Genomic DNA, 22,719 nt, shown 5'->3' with positions numbered 1-22,719 from the left:
CACCTGGTTAACTTTTAGTAGGAGTCTTCACAGAACAGTTGCACAAGAAAACTGTATGGTATTAATGGTACCAGATCCCGTTCACTCATGAGGCAGGATGCAGTAGGTCACTTTCAAAAGTATTCAGTAGAAGCCTAGAGTGGTCTGATATCTTTATTGCAAACACTACAATTCCTATATAAGCAGTTATGCTAGGACATGGCATATTTGCATACCAGTTGTCCAAAAAGGATCCCGTATCTAGATGATAAGGGATCAATAAGCTAGGTAAGTTTATTATGCAAACGTCATGAAGTCCTTGTACTATCAAAAGGACAGATTCCAGTACATGGGCCAACTCTGAATTGTATGTTGCTAGGCAAGGTATTCAGCATGCAACTAGCAGAGATATGTATATTTGGCTGTGCCCGAAGGTCTACTTTACAGAAGAATCAAAACACCACAGAAGAATAATCTACTACTTCTGTTTCTTTACAATATAAATTGTGAACCAAGGAGGAGATTGCCTTTTGGTATATATTGGACTCTAAATTTCATGGAATGTACCTTAGTTTAAAACATAACTTGTCAAAACAAAGCTCTTTCATCCAACACTTTGTAGGTCTGACTGCTAATTTGAAGTTGCCAACTTCTAAATACTCAATATATGATGATATATGTAATAGTTTCACTGGAAAAGGTGAAGCCTGCTTCACCTATATAGCTGTTTTCAGGTTACAAACATCTCTGTATTAACACAAATTTAAAGAAATGACAGATATATCTAGAAAAATTTTATTGTAATGTCATTATTTCTATATGATTTTTTAAAAACTGAAAAAGTAGCTGTATAGGAAGGACAGGGAGACAAGCGTCAGAAGAGTAGAAGACAAATGAAAACACTGACAGTACAAAAACACTTGAAACCCAGATGAAGGCTCCTGGAAGCAAGCTCCAACCTCCCACTCTACCAGAAGCGATATGGAAAAAAAGCCCTGGAAATCTGAACAAGAACAAATAGAAGTCACAATGACTAGGGGAACACACCAGGCGTTTTTGTTTGGACCTGAAATTTGGAGTTGGTCCTCCAGTATCACTACCATTCTGCCTTAGAATTATACTCCTCTAATCCAGTTGCCTCCTATCCACCCCAGAGTTAATCTGGACCACCGCCAGCAGTTAAAACAACTAGCTGAAACAAACAAAAAAAATGGTTAAATTCTACTCAAAATATCACTGGGGGAACAGGCTAGAGAAGAATAAAAACCATCATTTAACATTTCTTAAAAGCAAACAAAAAAAAGACAACAAACACTACGTACTTTGAAAAAGATATCAATAAGAGAAACATGAAGTACAAAATCACATTAAAATACTGGGTACCTAACAAAGTATAGTGAAGGATGAAATTCTAAATGTCAGGATTTGTGGGATGATAGAACCTGGATCCAAAACATAATTGTGGTATTGTGGTAGGGTACCATGCAATATAAAGTCAGTAAGAAAATATTCACCAGTTTTAATAAAGTAGAAGCAGGCCCATAAAAGTCTTAATACAACAATGAATGGAAAGACTTCTGTTAAATTTCAACAGCTTTAGAACTGCCCCTTAAAAAACATGGTTACATACCAGCCAAGGGCAAAGCAGCCCCAGTTTTACTAACTCAAAGAAATGTACCTGATATATATTGAAATCTGCAAGTCTAACCACAACAGGACTAGACATCAGTTTGCCCTTTGGTTGTTGGGAAGATACAGAGGAAGCCCTAGATGTTCCTTTCGGTATCTGTTCCTTGCCTGTAGGAAAGAACAGTGATGGAATCATTGAAAACAGTTGTCTTTACGATAGTTTCAATATTGAATGGAATTAGAGCATTAGCGATGTAAGCAAAGTACCTGTCTGTAGCTTTTGAGGAGATACAGCAGGTGGTGATGTGGCAGGAGAACCTATAAACTGATCCTTCACAGCCTGCTTAAGCAATTCAACATTGCTTTTGAATTCATTTAATAATTCTGTGGCCCATCCACTTCTGGCTTTAGTGGCGTCACTATAATGCATCCAGTGATTGCAGCTATCTCCTGCAAATATGAAGGATGGGAGAAAATATTAACTCATTTTATTTGAAAGTTTGCTTCTAACTGGATAACAAATTTTCACTACTTCACTATGTTTTCTTCAAAATATAATTCCATTGCATGCTGCAATTACAGAACTTAGATGCTACAACAAAAGTTACATATTGCATAAAAACAAGTTGCACTGCTTCATAAATTCACTCATAAAATAATATAATATTGCTACCTGCCTTTTAACACCGTTAACTAATGCTCAAAACATCACTGGGTATTTCCAGTTCCGAGAAATTTGATGATGCTAATTTCATATGCTAGAAGATGTCAAATATATATATATGCAGATGTACATATATATCTATACATATGTGTATATGCATGTGTGTTTGCATCCGTATATATGTTTCACTGAAAAAAAAAAGTAAGAGAATTTTCCCATGCTCACTCTTTCTAATCTTATCTTCCCCACCAAACTGTGTCCTAAGTTGTTCTTGGTCTCTTTTCAGAAATGTACTCTTTTTGTCTTGGTTCTTTAGCACCTTCACACTGAACGACCAAGAAGAAACCAATCAGTATTCTAGCACAGTACACAGCCTTAAAAATCAATACCAGTGGAAATTCTTTTATTTATAGCAAGTTTCTGTTTGTAAAGCATTTAAACCTCTGAAAGAAATTGGGATATCTTCTAAGAGTCTCTGTAAAGACAGTCTACTAACCTGTTCAATCGTAAGTATGCAATACAAGTAACTTTTACCAAGCAGTACATTGCTCTTTAAGTATCAGTATGTGAAAACTTACTTCATTTGGGACTTAATGAAGATGTGGAAACTAACACCGGAGTTGTGTAAATACAGTTGACATTAAAATAGGAAAATGCCTTGGGAAAAAATTCTGATTTCAAGTCTAAAAGCAAAGATTTCAGCATGGAAGACACAGTAACAGACAAAAGTACCACAGGAGATGGCATTTTTCCCCATCCTCCTACCTCGTAGTGTTTTGATGGCTATTTGCATCTTTCTAGCTAAGGAAGAAGAGAAGGGAAAAGGGAAGAAAACAGAAGAGTGCAAGAGGGCAGAGGTAGAATCATAGAATCATAGATTAAATTCAAGTCCATGAGGATGTTTTTTTCCAAAACAGGGATAAAGTGGGGTCACCCCAGGCATATGCATATAAACTACAGGACAGCAGCATTACAGGGAAAGGTCTCTTACCCTTCCTGGGAAGTCAGTATGGGTGGGTGCCTCTCTGAAGTAACTTTACACCAATGCATGCAGCATGAGGAACAAGTGGAAGCAGGAGTAATTAGAGATCTGCATGCAGTTGCAGGGCTATGATCTTATCGGGATCACAGAGACACACACAACTGAAACACCACTAAGGATGGATACAGGCTCTTTGGGAAGGCAAGGAGGGGGAGTGTCCCTTACTGTGAGAGCGGTGCCTTGCGATGCATGATCAACCAGCCGAGAGCTTACAGATCAGGTCATCTCATCTCGAAGACCATGAGGCGCTCCTCAGACAACTGGAAGAAGTATCACATTCACATGCTCTGCCGGACCCGATTCTTACCGAAAAGGAAGAACTGGCCAGGGATGTGAAGGTCAGGGGCAGCCTTGGCTCCAGTTACCGTGAGATGGTGGAGTTCAGAATCCTGAGGTAAAGCAACAAGGCAAAAAGCAGAATGACAACCCAGGACTTCAGGAGAACAGACTGGAGTACTTGAAAGAATTTCATGGTATATAACCCTGGATAGAGGAGGGGTACAGGAAAACTGGTTGATTTTCAAGAATCAATTCCAAGCTCAAGAAAGATCCACACTGAAAAGCAGGAAATCAAGCAGAAGAGGTGGGAGGCCTCTGTGGATGAACCAGGAGTTCCTGACTAATTTCAAATATAAAAAGGAAGGGTACAAGATGTGGAAGCAGCAGCAGGTGACCCAGAAAGAATACAGAAGATGGGGCTAGGAATGCCGAAGCTGACCTCACAAGCTGACATGACATCTGGTAAGACATGTGAAGAGCAACAAGAAACCCTTCTACAGCTGTATCAGCAGCAAAAGGAAAACTAGGGAAAATTTGGAGTTGCTGCTCTTGAGCAGGAGACCGAGTGATAAAGGACATACAGAAGGCAGAGATCCTCTTTGCCTTCTTTGCCACAATGTTCACTGGTAAAACTTGCCAAAACTTGCCACTTGTTCATTGGTAAAACTTCAAAAGTCCTAGGTCCCTGAGACCATGTGAGAGTTTGGAGCAAGAAGACCTTCCCCTCAGCAGAGGAGCATTAACTTAGGAAACACTTTAACAGATTAGACATGCCCAAGTCCACCAGATCCTGATGGGATGCACATGAGGGTTGAGAGAGCTGTCTAATGCCACAGGAAGGCCATTCCAAATTATCTTTGAAATGTTATTAGTGAATGGTGATCAAGAGAAGTTCCTAAGGACTGAAAGGAAGCAAGTGTCATTCCTATCTTCAAGAAGGACAAAAGAACAACAGCTTCATCTCAATTCCCAAGAAGGCAGCAGAGAAGTCAGAATCCTGAAAACCATTTCAAAACACATTAAGGACAGGAAGGTGACAGACTAGTCAGCATGAATTAATGGAAGGGAAGTCATGCCTCTTGAACTTCATAGCCTTCTACTGTAAGATGACTGGCTTGGTGATGAGGGAAGAATAGTGGATGTTGTTTACCTTGAATATTACAGCAAGGCTTTCAACACTGTCCCAAGACATGTTCAGTGACAAAATGATGACGTACAGACTAGATAAGTACGTGGTGAGGTAGACAGAAAACTGGTTTAACTGTTGGTTTCAAAGGGCTGGGACAAGCAGTATGAAGTCCACTGGAGGCAGTCAATAGTGGTGGTGTATCCCAAAGGTCAATACTGGGGACAATATAACTTCATTAATAACCTGGATGATAGAACAGGCTGTAACTTTGCAGATGGGAGAAATAATTGATAAACCAGGTAGTTGTGCTGCCATTCACAGAGACCTTAAAAGGCTAGAAAAGTGACCCAGTAGGAAGGTCAAAGGAAAATCTAAGTCCCAGACAGGAATAACCCTGTGCAACTGTACAGGCTAGGGGCTGACCAGCTGAGAAGCAGCTTTGCAGAACAACCTGGGAATCTTGGTGGACAAGATCAGCTGCACAGGTAAGGGATCTGGTATAAGCTTCTGTGAAAGCAGGTCTGGGAAGACCAGTAAAGAAATGGACTGCTGTACAGACAGGTTTACAACATCCAGCAACAGTCTGTCTTATGTTAGGACTATCACAGTCAATGGACCCACATCCTGCTTCACTTTTCTTAAGTACTATGAAAGGCTGTTGTTGGAAGGATTGATGCTCAACGGATTAGAAGTGTATCTTACAGCACACACACTCCCATTAGTCTTGCTGTGGTATGGAACAAAACAAAACCAAAAACCCACAATAGCTCCATCTGCAAATATTATTATTAATTATTGAGGACTTTTTCCTGAAGAGTTCATTGCAATTCCCAGAAAGACTATACCAAAAGAAGCATTTCTAAATATTCCATGGGCCAGAAAAGTACAAAACTGGAAAACAGCCTGGTAACAGTCTCAGAGATACATAGTTGTTTCTTCCTTGCCCGCTGTTAGGGAGTATTAATATGCTGTTTTCTTTAAGGACACAGTATTGCAGCATATCATCTCAGTAAAGTGCTCTGCATATCAGATGACAGTACCAGACTCAGCAGTATATATAAGCATGACACCCACATGGGTAGAGAACTCCCTTTGAACTTACAAAATTAAAAAGTGCTCCTTTTCCCTGGAGTAAAGGGGCTCTCCCACCTCTTACAATTGTTCGCCCATAGAATTGCCACATTATTCTAATATAGTGAGAAGATGACAACTTCTTAAATTGGAAAGAAAAAGTTCTGGCATGGGCCCTTCCCCTCCACAGACTGGACCAAAGAGGAGCACCCTCCTACATGTTTTTGTGGTTGCCTGCTGTTAGAGAGACTTTGATTTCTGCTACTTAAACGTACTGTATGGAACACTGTTTAAGACTGCAGGAGAACACTACCTTTGCCCTACAGATGACTGTTTCCATCTGTGTTTTCATGCTGTGGGAGTCATGCCCCAAGTATTCATTTCTTTTAAAGCATTCTCAGTCGGCTTCTAACATGCCGATCCAAGAGCCTACTGCTTCAACCTGGCTAAAAATTCTTCCAAAAGAAAAATCTAATTATTAGTCTACTTCTTCCATTTCTTCCTCCTTTCAAGAGGAGACCTCACAGAAAGTGTAAATAGCGAGACCAGATGTTCCCCTAGACTTGGTAGGAAGTAGCAATGAAAAACGGTATATGAACAGCTGAGTCACAAGACAGGCATGTTAAACACCTGTGACTTGAGTTCCCACTTTCACAGGAAAGAAAACTAACATTACACAACTCAACTGATATTGGGCCAATCTATAGAAATGAATATGCTTGTCTAACCCATGCTAAATTACTATAAATTTTATAAGGTGCTAAAACTATACTTGCTATTTAGAAATGAAGTAGATTGGCATTAAATGATTCCATCTGCATCCATGAGTGACAAGAATGACCTGCAGCAAGCTACTGCTAATTCCTGTCTTTAATGCGCATGGATATCACTCCAAAGAGACTGGTTTGTGTTTGTAAAAAGCAAAACAAAAGCACAATGCCCCCAGTCCCCCAAGCAGAAGTCCCTCTCACACTGAAATAGATTGCATTTGATCACAAATCCAACAGCAAACCTCTTTTGTCTCTTTTTTTTTTGATAATTGGATAATTGCTGCTGGAATTTTATTTTAAGACTTCTGAAGAACAGATTTACTAGGAATGCTTTGTGAGAAATTCTTGGTTGGAAACTGCTAGCAGATGTTTCCATAAAAATTCCCCAAAAATATAACTAAATGCTGCCCAGCTGACTCCCTACACACTAGCGTTCTTGTTTAGGAAAAAAAAGCAGTTTGTAAATGCCCATAAAATGATAAAACTTCTATATGGAAAGAAATCTGCCATATTAGAAGGCTGCATCTGACTCCCGTAGGTATCCAATTAGTGAATTCTCAGTCTGTCTTCTCCTGTCAAAACACATTTTTTTTCATGTCAGAAAAGTGCAAACACCATTTTGCTGGCGAAACGAAACAGTGAACAGGAAAACTGTTTGGTCTAGAATAGTTCATTTACAGGAATTTAATTGGTTCCAGATTGTTTTTGTTGTTTCATTTTACATACAGAAAGAGTATATTTCAAGTGTTTGTAAAATTATTACTATTCAAGCCATATACACATATTTATTTATTTTTTAATTTTAGCTATGCAGTTCCACTTACAGGCAGTTCAAAAAATGCTCACTTTCATACCTGCTTTGTGAAATGGATAATAGTCCACTGTTAAATAGCTGAAAGAAAGCTGCATGGCCCCTCCTGTGACACGTCTATTTGAATCTGTAAAATAAAGCAATGCTCAGCTCTGCAGATCTTGGATTTAGAACGGTAGTTCTAATGTTCCCTGAAACACCTAACAGCTATTCTTTCTTCCCCCTCTACTATCTCTCTCCCCCCCTACAATCTCATCAACTTCCCTCAGAATTTTCATTCAGGTCGTCTTCACTGTTTTCTAAAGATCAGCTTGTAGAAAGAAATCTATGTTCTGTGCTCAGTCACTACTAACAAACTGCATATTATTTTAAATGTTACTGAAAAATAAAGGTAACAAACTCTTTGTACACGTAATCCTGCAGTTTTTCTGAAACAAAACTTTTCATACTGAAGATTATGATCAAAGACAGATGTACAAGAATACTGTAAATATAACCTGTTTTCTTATCTGACAGATATTCCTGCAGTGAAGAGGGATGCTGAGAATCTCTCTGTCCTGATTTTCCACTAAATTTAAAATTTCATTAAAAAAAGGAAAAAAAAAGATTGAAAAAAAGAGATCTCTCTGAGAACAATAAATCTCAACTTCAGTAGACACATTTCCTTGCACGTCATTTATCTCTAGCCAGTGAGCTGTATGCTCTGCTGCTGTACAAGTATCTTTCCTAGTCATGGAAATACATTCATTAAGTCCTACGTTTTTCACTCTCTTTTACAGCAGACCTTGTATCCCTCTGTACATTTTTCAGTGACTAGCCAGCTCCTTGAATATACGCTGATTCTTCATTCTCTTCTGACGACTTTAAAAGGCATGAAATGGGTCATTTGTCTTTTTTCCTCTAATTATAAGCATGGTACACTGCAGTAGCCTTTGATTAAAATAGTACAAGTACTACAGACAAAAACTATAGGGCCTCAGAACACTTGTTTTGTTCCTCCAATTTGCTGCAGAACATCCTAAATTTTCAAAATTAGTAACATAGAGAAGATTGCTTGTTTATTAGTGTAAACTATCTGTATTTTATAAGGAATATTTACATGAACAGATTACACAGTGACCCCTTCAAGCAACAGTACTATTGCCACTGCAGTGCTGATAATACAGTTAGCTAGCAATATAAAGGAAAAATCAGCAGAAACCATCAGTCTGGACAGAATCAGTTTCTAGAAGACAAAAAAGCACTGAAGATTCTAGTACTATTAGCTATTTGTTATATTTATTTTAAAGTAATTGCATTTAACAATGTAATATTCTCCTGCTAGAGGCATCTAGCCAATTTTATATGTGTCTAGAGACACAGGAAGACAATTCCTCTAAAATAAAAGCTGTTGATTAACATTAGAAGACATTTTGAAGAATCCAGTAAAGACAATTACAGTTTATATGCATGTTACTTTAAAAAAAAAAAAAAAGGCAAAGCAAAACCTGAACAGTTACCTTTTTCTTTAGAGTGGATATCATCACATATATGTAGGTCCAAATGGGAAATTACTAAGTGATGAGAAGTTTCCTTAACATCGAAATCATTAAACAATTTCACTATTGCATCATTTTGATCAGCTGCTGCTGTAGTCTGGTGCGCTTTCACCTGCTGAGAGCTGGGTGCAGGAGCAGAGCTCTGAAAATATTTAGTCACATCAATTGGTAGAAATTTATCCTTTCCTTCAAGCTTAAAACCACCACAACTCTTCACTTACTATAAATAGGCCTTTCAAATAAGGAAAAATATGCATCATACACATTATATTCACTTTGGATTGTGAATGAGATTTAAGAGTGTTATTTTAGAATACAGATAGGTTGATCTAATGGCTAGGTGTCACAAAGAGACAATGTCAATTCACGCCCTGTTTTTCCCTTTCCCCACATCTTTATACCCTGTTCTTGCAGCACTGGTATTTTTCCAATTTTTGTTGCAAGCCAGACTAGCACAAAAATATTTTTTTGCTGGCATCATTTCTGCTAGTTTAGCTCCCCAAACTGTATCACTATAGGCTCAAACACAAGCCAGCGCCAGGATCAGGGAATCAGCAAGATGCAAGTACAGGGAATTGAAGAATCAGAACCTCCCTGCTCAGTGACAGCTAGCCATTTGATTGCTGTATCTGAACCATCAAATCACTTTGCAAATCATCAGGACCACCACAAGAACTGAACTCTGCATTACAGTACAATAGCTTTATTGTATGAGATTCTACACAAGTGAATTTATTCAATCAGTCCTAGTAATAAATTGTGGTTTACAGTCCCATCTTTTATCAGGGTATTTGTGCTGCTGCTTCACAGACAAAAAGAGATCCTCCCCACAACACTCACTAGAAAGACCAGTTGGTCTAGCATGCTATATGTGCTGAAAGATGACAAATGTTTATGTAAGACTATTTTACATACAGCATAAACATAACGTCTATGCCAGCAGATATGTTAAAAGTAGAATTATTTTTTCACCATGTATTCCAACAAGAGAGCTACATTAAGGAAAGCTCTGATTAAAACCTAGCATTTCAGTACCACGAAAACAAACTGGACCAGCACTTTAAACCATTATAGTAAGTGTATCTATTCATGCATTAAGTTTACTTTAGTGTCTCTTAATTTTATTTATTTATAATTCTTCATCAGAAACTATTTTAAGACCATATTTACTAAATAATTTATAAATTTTTAAGTAAACACAGAAGTCAAAATACTCTGTACATGAATATAGAAACATTTTTTTCTTTCCTGTAATTGACATTAATACACAAAATCTTGTAAAATTAAGTCTTTTATACTACTGTGATCATTCATGATGTAATTCAAGATAGACAGTTGAATGAAAATTAGTAACTTGCATCCTCAAAAAAAAAATCAACTAATGCAACTAACCACATTGTATTATATTTTTAAAAACTTGATACTCATAAAGTGAGACAACCAGTTATCATACCTGAGCTGTTTCGGAAGCCAAGCTTTTTCTCTGCTCTGTTGATTTCTCTATGGCTTCACTAAGAGATTTGGCATACTGCACCATGGCTTTCAACTGGGAATCAGTCAAAACCCACAGCAAGTCATCCAGAATCAGAACCAGTTTTGATGCCACCACGTTACAATCCTTTAGCTATAGAATGAAAATTTAAAAAAGTGTCTTATATCAAATGTATGAAAAAGACTGAATAGAACCTCACACTTCTTTAAAAGGAAGTTTCTCCCATATTGAATAAGATTTTAAATGAAAGATACTCTTATTATTTATCTTACCAACTAAAAAGTGCCTATGATGTACCACAGCATCTTTATTTGTGCCTAACTTATTATGTGCGTAGCATGCATTGAATTCTGAACTGCTTATGTAACCATAAGTAATGTAAATATCGTCTGAATCTAGAGAGATAAGACAAGATGCATCATCATAAATAAAGCTCTGGAGGTCAAATAATTGAATTAGTAGGACCTGTGGAAGTTCTTCATTTTTAAATTCTGCCTGCAGTTATTTAAATTCTGACCACTCTTTCAGTCTTACTGATTATATGTTATAAAAAATTAAACTAGATTAAATTAAAAATCTTTACAATATGCATATATGCATGGAGAGCACAAGTTAATTATGAATTCATAAAATAATAGAAGATTTCAAAGTTTTCAAGTTTACCCTTCTTTTAAGTGTGACCCTAATTTTTGACTGGTTCGTAATAAGTCGAACTGGAGCACTCATGATTTCATGCTTTGAACTCTGGATTGCATCCGCTTCTATTCTGATCATCTGCCAGTTGATTTCTTTAAAAGTCAAAACCTTTAAACAGAGAAAAAGAGAAAAACACCTTCATGAAATATGATGGTTTACTTCCAACAACGTATGTGAAGAAGCACATGTGGGTGTACGCATATATCTGTACGGACACACACATCCTTCACGGAGAGCTATATGAACAAGTACATTTTACTCATTTATTCCACTTAGAGGTGTCAAGAATAAAAGCCCTGATCCCGCTCTTTACCTCCAGAATATCGCAGAAATGTCAAGTGAGTTCAAAGCAGGCAGAAGGAAGAACCAGCATTTAAAATATTCAGAAAAAAAAAAACAACAATGAAGGCATATTTCATACTAGGTTGCTTTTAGTAGAGAGCAAAAAAGATTGTCTAGCGTGGTCTCAGAACGCTAAATCCTAGTATGTAGGAACAGAGTCAGGAAGGAAGCAAAGCTACAAAAAAGTAGGGGGTTTTAGTTTTTTGTTCCAATTAAAGAAAGAAAGTTAAACATTAAATATATTTTAAACTACATAGACTCCACAAACTTTCAAACCAGGAGATAGATTTCTAGAAGACAGTAGGCAAATGTGAAAATAACAACACAAGAACATCAAGTAGAGCTGGATATTGAAAGTCAAATATAGGAAAATGAGTGATTATCCAGTAGCAACATGGAAAATCAAATGAACTGGGACATCAAGAGGAAAAAAAGTTAATTCTAGTTTCCTTAAAACTCATCCCTACATTACTCTTTGAAGAAAAAAGTTCCGCCACAGGGAGAAGAGGAAGAGGGAAGAGTTTGTTAGGTATGTGTCTTATTTTGCAGTTGCCATTCTCTTGTCATTCAGAAAACTGTACAGCCTACGTCCTGTAAATATAAGCAGAGACTTAAGTAAAACATACCCAGTTTGTCTGAGGAGGTACACACAATGAAGTAGAAAAGATAGAAAGGCATAGGGAAAAGCAGCCTGAAAAATACTGTTTGCAGAAAAGGAAAGTATCTACCCTGTTTGTCCAGAAGCAGTGTAAACAGAACCTCCTAAAAATTCTAAGGAAGATTCCTCATTATACTATGTGTAGGTAGAACACGATCTAGAACTTACTTCCTTAAAATGTTTTTAGCATAAATTCCCTTTTAGCATAAATTACCTTTATAGTACAGCGTTGGTTTCGTTCTCTCACCATTTATTTTAATGTAATTTATCGCTAACAAATCACTTGTTACAGTTCCTACAAGTTTGTGTTTCCAGAACTCATTGAACCTAATGAAACGCTCCTCAGGGAAAGCACTGTTGTATAGGGGGAGACTATTCCGAACCAAATTCTTCTTAAAAAGCATAAAATCAAAAAATATAGCAATACAAAATTCCATCTATTCAAACTTGAATTCTTCCTATTTAGACTTCATTAACACACAGATAAACTGCAGAAGGGACATGATGGAAACTGTAATAATTAATAATCAGTAATAATTAGCTCTAAGTTTCACCTTTTTTTTTTAAAAAAAAAAAAAAAAACAAACGCCTACACATTCAAGGTCTGCTGCACATCAAAAGTAAGTAGTTGTCAATAGAAAATACAACATTCAGCATCAGCCTTGCACTAAGTATACATTTTACTTCAGTTACATGGGAGAAAACAAAAGAACGATGTACAGCAATGCAGGACTTGCATGTTAGTTTCCACGGAGAGCAGCAAAGTATGTACTTTACTGCTATTACTTTTTTGTACATGTATGATTTAATTATCCCCAGAAAAGTGTTCAACTCTTGCATAGAACCTTTATTAGAACTCAGTTAAAATTGTTTAAAGAAAAAAATCTTTTTTAGGAAAACTCTCACAAGCAAATAAATGACCAGCTAAAGCTTTAAAAATTAAAAAAAAAAACTTAGTTAATATTGACTTTTTTTTTCCTTCCTGTATTCTTCACATCTGCTGTAGTTTGCATTTTAAAATGGTCAGAGTCTTGGAGAATGTAACAGTGAAACTCTACATATGCTTGCCTTGGTATTCAGTCTTCCCTGAACATCCCCTTTGGGCACTGCTAGAGACATATCCTTTGATCTGACTCTCACCTACCATTTTTATGTCCTTGGGTTCTTAGGGAACAGCTGAAATTACTGAGTGCAGTTTCTCCATTCCTGGTAACAGCATGTTTCCTAGTGTGCATTTCAACTACCTCCTCTTCTACCACAAAAATAACATAAAAAAAGTTAGCAAAAGATAATATTCACCTCTCCACGTTGACCTTCTTGTATTCTGGTAAATCTCAGGTCAGCATGTTCCCAATTTGCATTTACACTATATATTCTTAGCTGGGAAAGTTCAAATGAAGCATTAAAGGCTTTTGCACCAATCCTTATTACAATGGAGTTCACAGAAACCGAAATTCCTTCTACCACTTTTTCAGCAAAGCCATATTCACTACAAGGTGAAATGACAATGTATTAATTACAAGACAAAGGAAATGTCACAAATTATACTTATTAAACAACTGAAATACAACATAACACAGACCATAATATAAGTTCATAATTTATTCTTTATCAGTTACAATTTTTTTGTTAAATATTTGACCCAATTTACACTAACTTCTTCTCTACCCCCGATCCTTATCTCAAAACAATCATTCTGTGAATAAAGAACATATTTTGGACAATGATCAAACTCCATGAACTATAACAATTAACACAACTTTCCATGGTAAAATACGCATAGATTGGTATACTTATAGATAAAAATTGCTGTGTTTGTATTAAAACAATCTACACTACTATGTAGATACATTACTCTTCTTCATGTATACAAGAGTAATTAGTGTTGAACTATCTGACAGTTCCAATCTGGCTGGTATTTCTCTCTATGAGCTAAGTTATACTGCCCATTAAGACAACTACCTTTTTATATGCAAAATAGTATAAACAGTTCGCTTTGTTTCATCCTACTAAAGAAAGGCATCCTAAATAGACAAATTTACAGACCAAATCAACAGGTATTCCAGCACTGAGATAAAGCAGTTGCAATTAAATTTTTAGTAAAAATCTTAACCGCTCTGAATGTTCTGGATTAGTGAATGGAAAATACTGTTTCATATACTCTTTTAACATGTAAATTTATTTGGCTTTGGGTTTTTTTCTGCTTGTTTTAAAAGTACAGTTTATGTGGTTCGTCATTCCTTTGCCTTTTTATAACTTTCATCCTACACAGAATCTCTATGGCAATGATTTTCAAGCTGTACTCTGTACAAGGAGACAGAGACTCATGGACTACTTCTAAGTATTATACATAAGTTACAATAAGAAAATGAATTGTATCATAAAATTCATTTCTCTATATATGGGTCCCTATGCTCACTGAAAAACATTTTGGGTCCATAAAAGAAAAAGATTGGGGAAAAAAAAAAAAACACACTGCTGTAATGATATGTCATCTTCCCAGATTACCAGATATATAGCAAGCATGAAATCTTTCAATAAGATTTGAATTATAAGATAAAGAAACTAGAACATTAAAATACCACACTAACAAATCTTAATAACATTCATTATACAAAACACACACTCGCACACCATTATAAATATTTTCCAAATAAGTTGAAAGGCAAGATATTTAAAATTTTGAAAATTAAAGACAAATCAAATGAGTATATTTTTAATGGAGTAGTTATACTTAAATGAAACATTTCTAGCAAGTTCCATATACGGTTTAGATGTTTTTTCCAGACACAGGTCTGAAACTAAACAGCTCTATCAGCATACATATGTAACTCTGTCCAGAAGTAATAATATTTTAGAGCTGCAACACTATATACTACAGGAAATATGCAGTGCATCTAAGTGTTCTACACTAATTCAAAAAGAGAAAATTAAACTTTTTTTAGATCAAGTACAAGAAAGGATCATTGCTGACCTCTGTCCTGACGCAGTTGCTATAGGAGAGGGTCCATTAGGGGCTCGTGGTTCTTCACATGTGCTCATTTCCATTACAACTTTATCCAAGGACTTGAAAAACAACAGAAAAAAAGTTGGAGACATAAGAGGTAAGAAAGTAAAAGGCTGATGTATGAAGAAAGAAAGAAAGAAAGAAATCACTGAAATTTTTTTTCTAAATATACGTAAGACATTCCGGACCATGGCATTTTCACATAAACTTTTGTAAAGTACCAGAATTACTTTTATTTTTTAAATTTGTTTATAAAGGTTTTCATATTTTGAGAATTCTAACACACTGCCCCGGTTAAATATTGGATTGTAGAATTCTTGATTCTTTGTCATTATTTACCCATCGTATATACTTTGAAAAATAGCATTTTGAAAAGGGCATTTAAAAAAAAATTGATTTAATGCATACTCATCTGGGTTTTCTTCCTATATGGTTGTTCTTTCAAAGAAATATTTAACACAGTTCAAAAAAATGTTAATGGAAACTATTTGAACCTAGTCCACTAAAATTCATAATAGTAGTGGAAGTTTAGCGCTGAATCTTTAAAACAGAATCCGTACATAAAAATTCATTATATGACTCTTGGCTAATCTAGCAGAAGTATTTTATAGAAAGATGCATTCTAGTATAATTTGCAACACACCATATTCTAGTATAATTGTATGCTGTTATTGTATTTTTGGTACTTGAAGTGGGATCCTTAAAAAAGAAGCTGGGAATTAAGGGAATGAGACCCAAATCCTGTTTTAATTGAAGGCTTTATTTAAATAGCAGAGCTATAACACAAATTACACATAATGCATAATAACAGGGATGAAGAAAAAGATGTGAATATACCAAAAGCAAAACTTTATTTCTAGCAACTGAATAAATCCATTAATCTCCTAGCTTATTCACAGTGCAATGTTTGTGACCTAAATTTTGATATAAACTGGGAAGGCTCTTGATTTAAGGCTTATAGTTCTGCAATCTTGTCCCATTTCATGCTCATTAGAAACTCAACAGCTAATATTATGTCCCTGTCTAGCTCTGAGTTCATACCACCTCTTCTGAATTCCTCCATTTACTCCCTTCGCCAGTCAGACGAAACACACCAAAAAGCTTTGTCCTCAAATTAGATTTTTTCACAGGTCAACCTGCCCTACCTACTGTACTTTATTATCATGCTGATCACCACAATTCACTTGATCCACAAACTATGCTACTCTTGTCCATAAAGTGATAAGATCATAGATCTTATCCGTGATCCCTGGCTACTACCTAGAAACTCATTAGCTTCCTACTCCGTATTTTCTTATACTTCACCATACTGTGAATACTGCTGTCTCAGTTAATGACTTGCTTTGCAAAACATTGGGGGGGGGGGGGGGGGGGGGGGGGGGGGAATCTAATCCCTTAGTCTGGGGAGGGACAGGAGAAGCAAAGGTTTATTCTAGTTATCCTACCATTTTGGAATGTTTGACCGTTCTTTTGAGGTTAAATTAAGACCTTTGGAACATTCTCCTTTGTTACACGATTCATGCAAACAGTAGGGCACTGAATACAGAATTCTATGTAATATAAATCAGAGTTAATTACGAACACCTGGATGTAGACATCTGTCTGTTGTTTCCTCACTGGAATCTATTTGTACTTTGTTAGAGGAAAAACTGCTGCATAGCATCCACAGGTCTACAAAGCAATCTTCAAAATTTTACTGCTCATCACATAGAAACAGGAGGAGAGATTGATGAAGAGCGAAGGAAATTTAATATTTGCCACTATGTTAACAGATGGAGTTTTACAAAGGATGACTCAGTTCCAAGAAAGTACTTTTGGCTAGACAACTGGGTTCTAGCTACCTCCTAAGCTATGCAAAAAAGGATGCCAACTAGGGAATGTTAATTAAAACGTAATCAAAGTTTCAGTGATAAAGATATCCCAACCGAAATAGTGGAAATTCAGATGTAATAAAGGGCTGAAGTTGGACACTTAGGCCTTTACATTTGTCTTCCTTGAGAAGTCAGAAAGACTGTTGTACAATCTACCATTGAACAGTTATCTTTTGATGTCAGTTTTCATTTAACACATTTGTTCAAGAAAAAGTTTATATAACAAAGTTGACCTTGAAAATCACCTTAACCTCAAAGATTACTAAAGTAAGTTCACAGCAAGCAAAGCAAACTGGCCTTGTTACTGTAGGTCAAAGTACGTAATCCTTAAGAATACCATGGCTTAAACTGCTTTCCTAATTTGGCAATTGCATCTTACAGGCAAGAGGTTGAACCATCCCACTTCAGCATTACCATCCTTTAATCTCTGTGTGTCAGGGAAAAGCGGCACAGGCATTAGTACATTACAACTAGGTCACTAGCAAATCCATCAAGTATTTGAAACAACATCTTTTTTTCCAAGTCTGATTCAGAGCTAAGGAATCAGAAGCACATTTAAAAAGTCACCGTGTGTCTGGGAAACACAACAGTTAAAGGCCTGTTCATTCCTAGGCAAGCCCAATTAAGAAAGTTTAACCACCATCAAGCAAATTACTTCTGGTGTTACCACGTTTCTCAGTAAACTCGTTAAAGAGAAAAATAAAAGAAGTGCAAGAAATAGAATCCATTCTAATTGGTTTTGAGTCTTACATACATCTTTTACATCCTATTTATATCCAAGCTGTATCCTAGGGTGTTATAGAAATCCTGTGAATGTTGTCTGTACCAAACCTGCCGTAACTGGGACCACTGGATAGACTGCAGATACAGAACAGAAAAGTCCTCAGAAAAAGATAGCTCTAAAAGATAGGTAGGAACTTGTAAAAGTACTACTTGAACAAATAACTACCCTTCAGATGAACTTGAGTTAAAACGTAACGCCTGAGGATCTTGACAGAAATCAGCTAACAGCCAAACATTATGACAATGCCCAAAGAAAAAAAGATTAAATAATTACAACAGTAAACTAACAAAAACATTATGGTATCTTGACCTGCTGCTACCCAGAGGACACTTCGTAACTGTCCATTAATGTTTCAACTATTTCTAGAATTAATTTGAGAGAACAATATAAATATTTGAGATAAATTCTGCTACACAGTCTATATTTAGGACTTGATCTCAGGACTCACCAAAGAGATGGGATGTGTTTTCAATTTTGTCCATGGTATCTGCAATGGAAAACATTATCCTAAGACAAAGTAAATATTAAAGATACAGCAAAATAAAGCACTTGCTTAGGATGTGGTTTAGGTATACAAATTATAACTCCTGGACTCAAAAGAACATTACTTTCAAGTTACAAAGTTTATCTGAAAGTACTGTATAAGAAACTTATGCACACATCTCTTTCAGGTGTTAAGAAATAAACTTCAAAATCTACTGAGCTCTGAAAGGAAAACACAGAAGAGCAAAACAGAACCTGTCTCTTTAATACTGAGTTGTCAAACATCCGCAAAGGCAACACTGCCTTCCACATTCTTACCTTTAAAAGGAAATAAAAATCCACATTTGCTCTCTTGGCCTATAAATAATTGCTTGTCTGTAACAAAGTATTAAGAACTAAAGTATTAAGTAAAGAAAGAAGAGACTGAGGAACTGCTAAAATTTGACCAGATAACTTCTGTCAAAACAACCCATAGCTTCATTTCTTACTCTAAATACAAGGATAATCTAGGAGAGGAGATACATTGCTTCAATTCTTCACAGCCACCAGGATCAAAAAAGTGAAGTTGGCTAGATTTAGAGCGTTTTCACATCTCCCACAGAGATAGAATCCCTCCAAAAGATATTTTTGGAGATTGGAAAGGAACAAGAGGGAAAACAGTAAAAAAAACAAGAGGGTGAAATAGAAGAAATAAAACATAAGAAAGAACATAGTGAATCATTAAAAGATACCAATTATATCATGGGCAAATATAAGCTTATACCTCTACTTCTATTTCTGAACATGCAAGAATACATGCCATACAAAGAAAAAAAAATTAAAATCACTGTTTATTTTCACCATTTCTTTATGTATTTCATGCCATCATAAGAGAAAAAAAAATAGTGAGAAATTATTGCTGGTAACAGCTTCATCTTTCTCTAAAATTTTATCAAGTATTCACCCCAATTTTCTGTTAATACAATGTTGCTCAAAAGTTTGCAGAGACAGAAAGGGGGAAAAAAAAAAAGATATGGTTAATTGCCACTTCAGCATAATAAAACACTCACCCTAATGGATGCCTTATTGCAAAAGACTTTGTTTATAGCAAGCCATGTTGGAAGATCCAGCATGTTCTGAAGCACCTCTTGATCCAACTCTAAATTGGTCAGCTGACCTTCCCCCTTTAACGTGCTCAGGTTGATCTTGTCAGGCGACAGATTTTTGGTGAACCTAAGAACAAACATGCAACTTAAGTAAATGCACGTACAGCAAATCGGAGCTGTCCTGCATGCAGCAGACAATTTAACTTAAAGGAACGGTCTGGCACAGTAGGCAGGGGAGATGGAAATTATCTTAGGTACAATTTCACCCTGAAAAGAATTAGTACCATGAAATTTCATGTTTGCTTTGTCTCACTAAATACATAGACAATTAAATACACTATGAGGTATTTCCCTACTTGTTCATCACCCAGAATAACAGACATTTAATTCAAAATACGTAACTACTTATTTCAAATTATAGAAAGTAGAATTGAACCCATTTCACTCTATTTTTTCAAAAGAAAAAAAAAAATCAAAACCTCTGTAACATATACCGTAATTCCTGGAGCATGCAGAAATGGCTGATAATTTAACTCAGGACAGGTAACAAAAAGGTACTTTTAAACAGTACCTATATTTATATATATATATACATATATATATATAGGTACTGTATGTGTATATATATATATATATATATATACTGTATGTGCGTGTATATATATACACACACACTATATCTTGCAAAGTTTCATTTATAACATTGTTTTAGTCAGAATTTAACAAAGAAATACATTTACATAAACAGGCACACAGCAGTATGGTGAATATAATATACTGGCTGGAAGCTTGAAAAAATAGTCTGATATGCAAAGGCTAAAAAACTGTAGCTACTTAATAGAGAAGACATGCAATATATGTCACTATACTTAAAAGGTGCTATGATTTGCTTATACAATAGAGCAGTCGATGTAACTGTGTCAAATGGTTGACATCCTTGTGAGAGAACACGACAAAATCATGAGTGCTCTGCCCTCAAGTCAACAACCATAGCATTATACCTACCACAAGCTAAAGACTGGCTGTATTTAACCGCACCCACATACAGCCATGGAAATCTGTTTCTGCTCATGAGTGGGTCTAATTTTACAAGATTAGATAGAAGAAAATACTGCTGCTTGCGTTACACTTTGAGACATTTCCCACTGAAATCCGCCCATGCTGGTATTTTCCAGGCAGAGCGCAAAAGAGTTGCTCTGTCCAAAATGGCGGTTCTGGTGCGACCCAGAAGTTCCCTTTCCATTCAGACTGGTTTCTGTACAAAGTCCCTATTAAGTAAGACACTCGGGGAGATGGTAGAAGAAGGTGAAGAAGGCTGGCAATCTTTTCCTCCTAACAGTTTCCAACTGTGGCTTGAAAACTGGCTACCATTTTCTTAGCCCAACTGTTTCATTGCTTTCTTATCATGGTAAGCTTTGGAAATGCATTTACCTAGCCTGACAAAACCAAAATGCCCATATTTACCAGTTCTACAGACATTCAGACAGACATCATAAATCTACAGAATTTCATCTCCCTGTCAGTTTAAGCATAAAGAAGAACTCTCAAAGACCAAAACATCTGGGGGTGGAGGGAGCACAGAAGCTTGTTCAGAACTTAAAGTTCAATTATTTTTATTTTTAAAACTGTACCAAGTCTGTAGTTATCCAGGATGTATTTGCAAAAAAATACTGGACGTGCTGCTTATGAGAGAACAGCTGCAGTTGTTTCTGTTGGCTTAAAAAAAAAAAATTAACCAGAAGAAATGAGCTTTGATTCAAGAATAATATATTTTAATAATTACAGTATTAAAAAATATATTAAGATCAGACTACTGACAAATATATTTTCCTTGACAACTAGTACTTCTAAATGCTCCATTTAGAAACATTAAAATTATTTAAGCCCTCTATTCCTCACGTAGTTTTCCAGTTACCCTTCTTTGTTCCTCTTACCAAGAAGGAATAAAGTGAAGAGCTGAATATCCTGCCTCAGTAAACCACCCTGTCAATAACTGCAAAATATAACGTCTCGTGTATCAGAAATCATACTGACAAGTCTCATCCAACTTCTTAATTGAAATTCCTAAAATAAACAGCCATTGAACATTTTCAGTCATATCACAGTATCTCTCTCTACTTACTAGATGATAATCACCTTTAAAATAACACCAGTTTGTGATTTTTAAGTCACATTTATACAGCAAACGCAAAATATTCTATCATCACATACACACATGGCTTACTGAGACTCTGATGCTCTTTGTAGGAACTCTATAGCTATGGCACACAAGAAACAGCACTCAACTCAAAGGCAGACAGATGTAACCACCAGCTTTGTCTTTGTACTGCAGACAAATCACAGTAAAACCCAGAGGATCTACAGGAACACGTTTCCAAATTTCACAGTGAGAAAGACACCAAAATACCATCAAGGATGAGAATAGAGACAGTAAAGCTAATCTTAAGTTACTTCCAACACCCTTGGACAAAATAAGAGCTGTATCCTACCAACAGGGAGCAGAAGGACAGGGAAGGCAATATCAGCAAGCAGTGTCATTTTTCCTCCCTTTCAGCATAGCTTTTTTTTTTTTCTTTTTTTTTAAATAATTCTTCTGAGTGCTGCTTTCAATTTTTCACCTTTCTTTGCAACCAGTGAAATGGAGAAAGCTCTGTGGGCTGCTTCATCTAGCACCAACCAACACAAGAGGATATCCACCTGGAAGTCTACACCTTTCATTTCAAAGGTCAGAGAAAGGAACTTTAGTAGGAAGGTTGTGAGAAGGTATTTCAGGTTTAGGCACCTCTAACAGATGATTTCTTCATTCCACTTCCCCAGCTGGAATGTCACTGATGAGCGGATGCTGGTGAGACAGTGGCACCTCCCCAAAATCCATAGTAACTTCATAACATATGACAACCACATCTGCTCTGCCCAGAGCCAGTTTTCCACAGAGGATGCCAATACTTTACGTTTCTCTAATAATTCCCTGCTCCTTCTAAACTTAATTGTTCCACAGAATATACTTATGATTGTTTAGCACTTTAGCACTATTTCATACACTACTTCAAATAACAGGAAAGTTTAATTTCATATGGTATTTTCTAATTTATAAATAAATAATTCAAAATTACAAGCTGGCATATTTGAGCAGCTAACCCTGCAAAACACAATGTGATCATACCAGTTCAAATTTAGAAGAATTTGAAACTTCATGGATAAAATTAAAAAAGGGCCAAACAACAAAAAGAACAGCATTTTGCATTAAAAACAAAACAAACAAAATCAACAACAACAACAACAACAAAACCCTCTTAGGGTAACTACAACTCTCCAAATGGCTTTGTTCTAGGATCCCACCATGTATCAAACCAGGACACGCCCAGAAGGTGAGCCATGGACACGTTGAT

At 36.1% G+C, this 22,719-nt stretch overlaps 1 protein-coding gene across 3 annotated transcripts in view; it reads right to left on the bottom strand.

Annotated features, from left to right (window-relative positions):
* BLTP3B (bridge-like lipid transfer protein family member 3B) overlaps positions 1-22,719 on the bottom strand; it is a 56,822-nt gene that overhangs the window by 20,123 nt on the left and 13,980 nt on the right. For 2 of the 3 annotated variants that reach the window (XM_035551740.2, XM_035551741.2), the window contains exons 2-11: positions 19,295-19,457; positions 18,211-18,249; positions 15,075-15,166; positions 13,400-13,589; positions 11,068-11,208; positions 10,366-10,536; positions 8,874-9,054; positions 7,418-7,501; positions 1,876-2,058; positions 1,658-1,776 (exon numbers count right to left, since the gene is read on the bottom strand). In XM_035551740.2, coding sequence (XP_035407633.1) covers positions 1,658-1,776; positions 1,876-2,058; positions 7,418-7,501; positions 8,874-9,054; positions 10,366-10,536; positions 11,068-11,208; positions 13,400-13,589; positions 15,075-15,166; positions 18,211-18,249; positions 19,295-19,457 — 1,363 coding nt within the window. Of the gene's footprint in view, positions 1-1,657; positions 1,777-1,875; positions 2,059-7,417; positions 7,502-8,873; positions 9,055-10,365; positions 10,537-11,067; positions 11,209-13,399; positions 13,590-15,074; positions 15,167-18,210; positions 18,250-19,294; positions 19,458-20,961; positions 21,039-22,719 lie in introns of those variants that run through there. The other variant, XM_035551742.2, reaches the window with a different exon arrangement.

Source organism: Cygnus atratus, chromosome 1 (assembly GCF_013377495.2).
Source record: "Cygnus atratus isolate AKBS03 ecotype Queensland, Australia chromosome 1, CAtr_DNAZoo_HiC_assembly, whole genome shotgun sequence".
NCBI lineage: Eukaryota > Metazoa > Chordata > Aves > Anseriformes > Anatidae > Cygnus > Cygnus atratus.
Note: the sequence above shows the minus strand (reverse complement) of the source record. Positions and strands in the feature narration are given on the sequence as shown.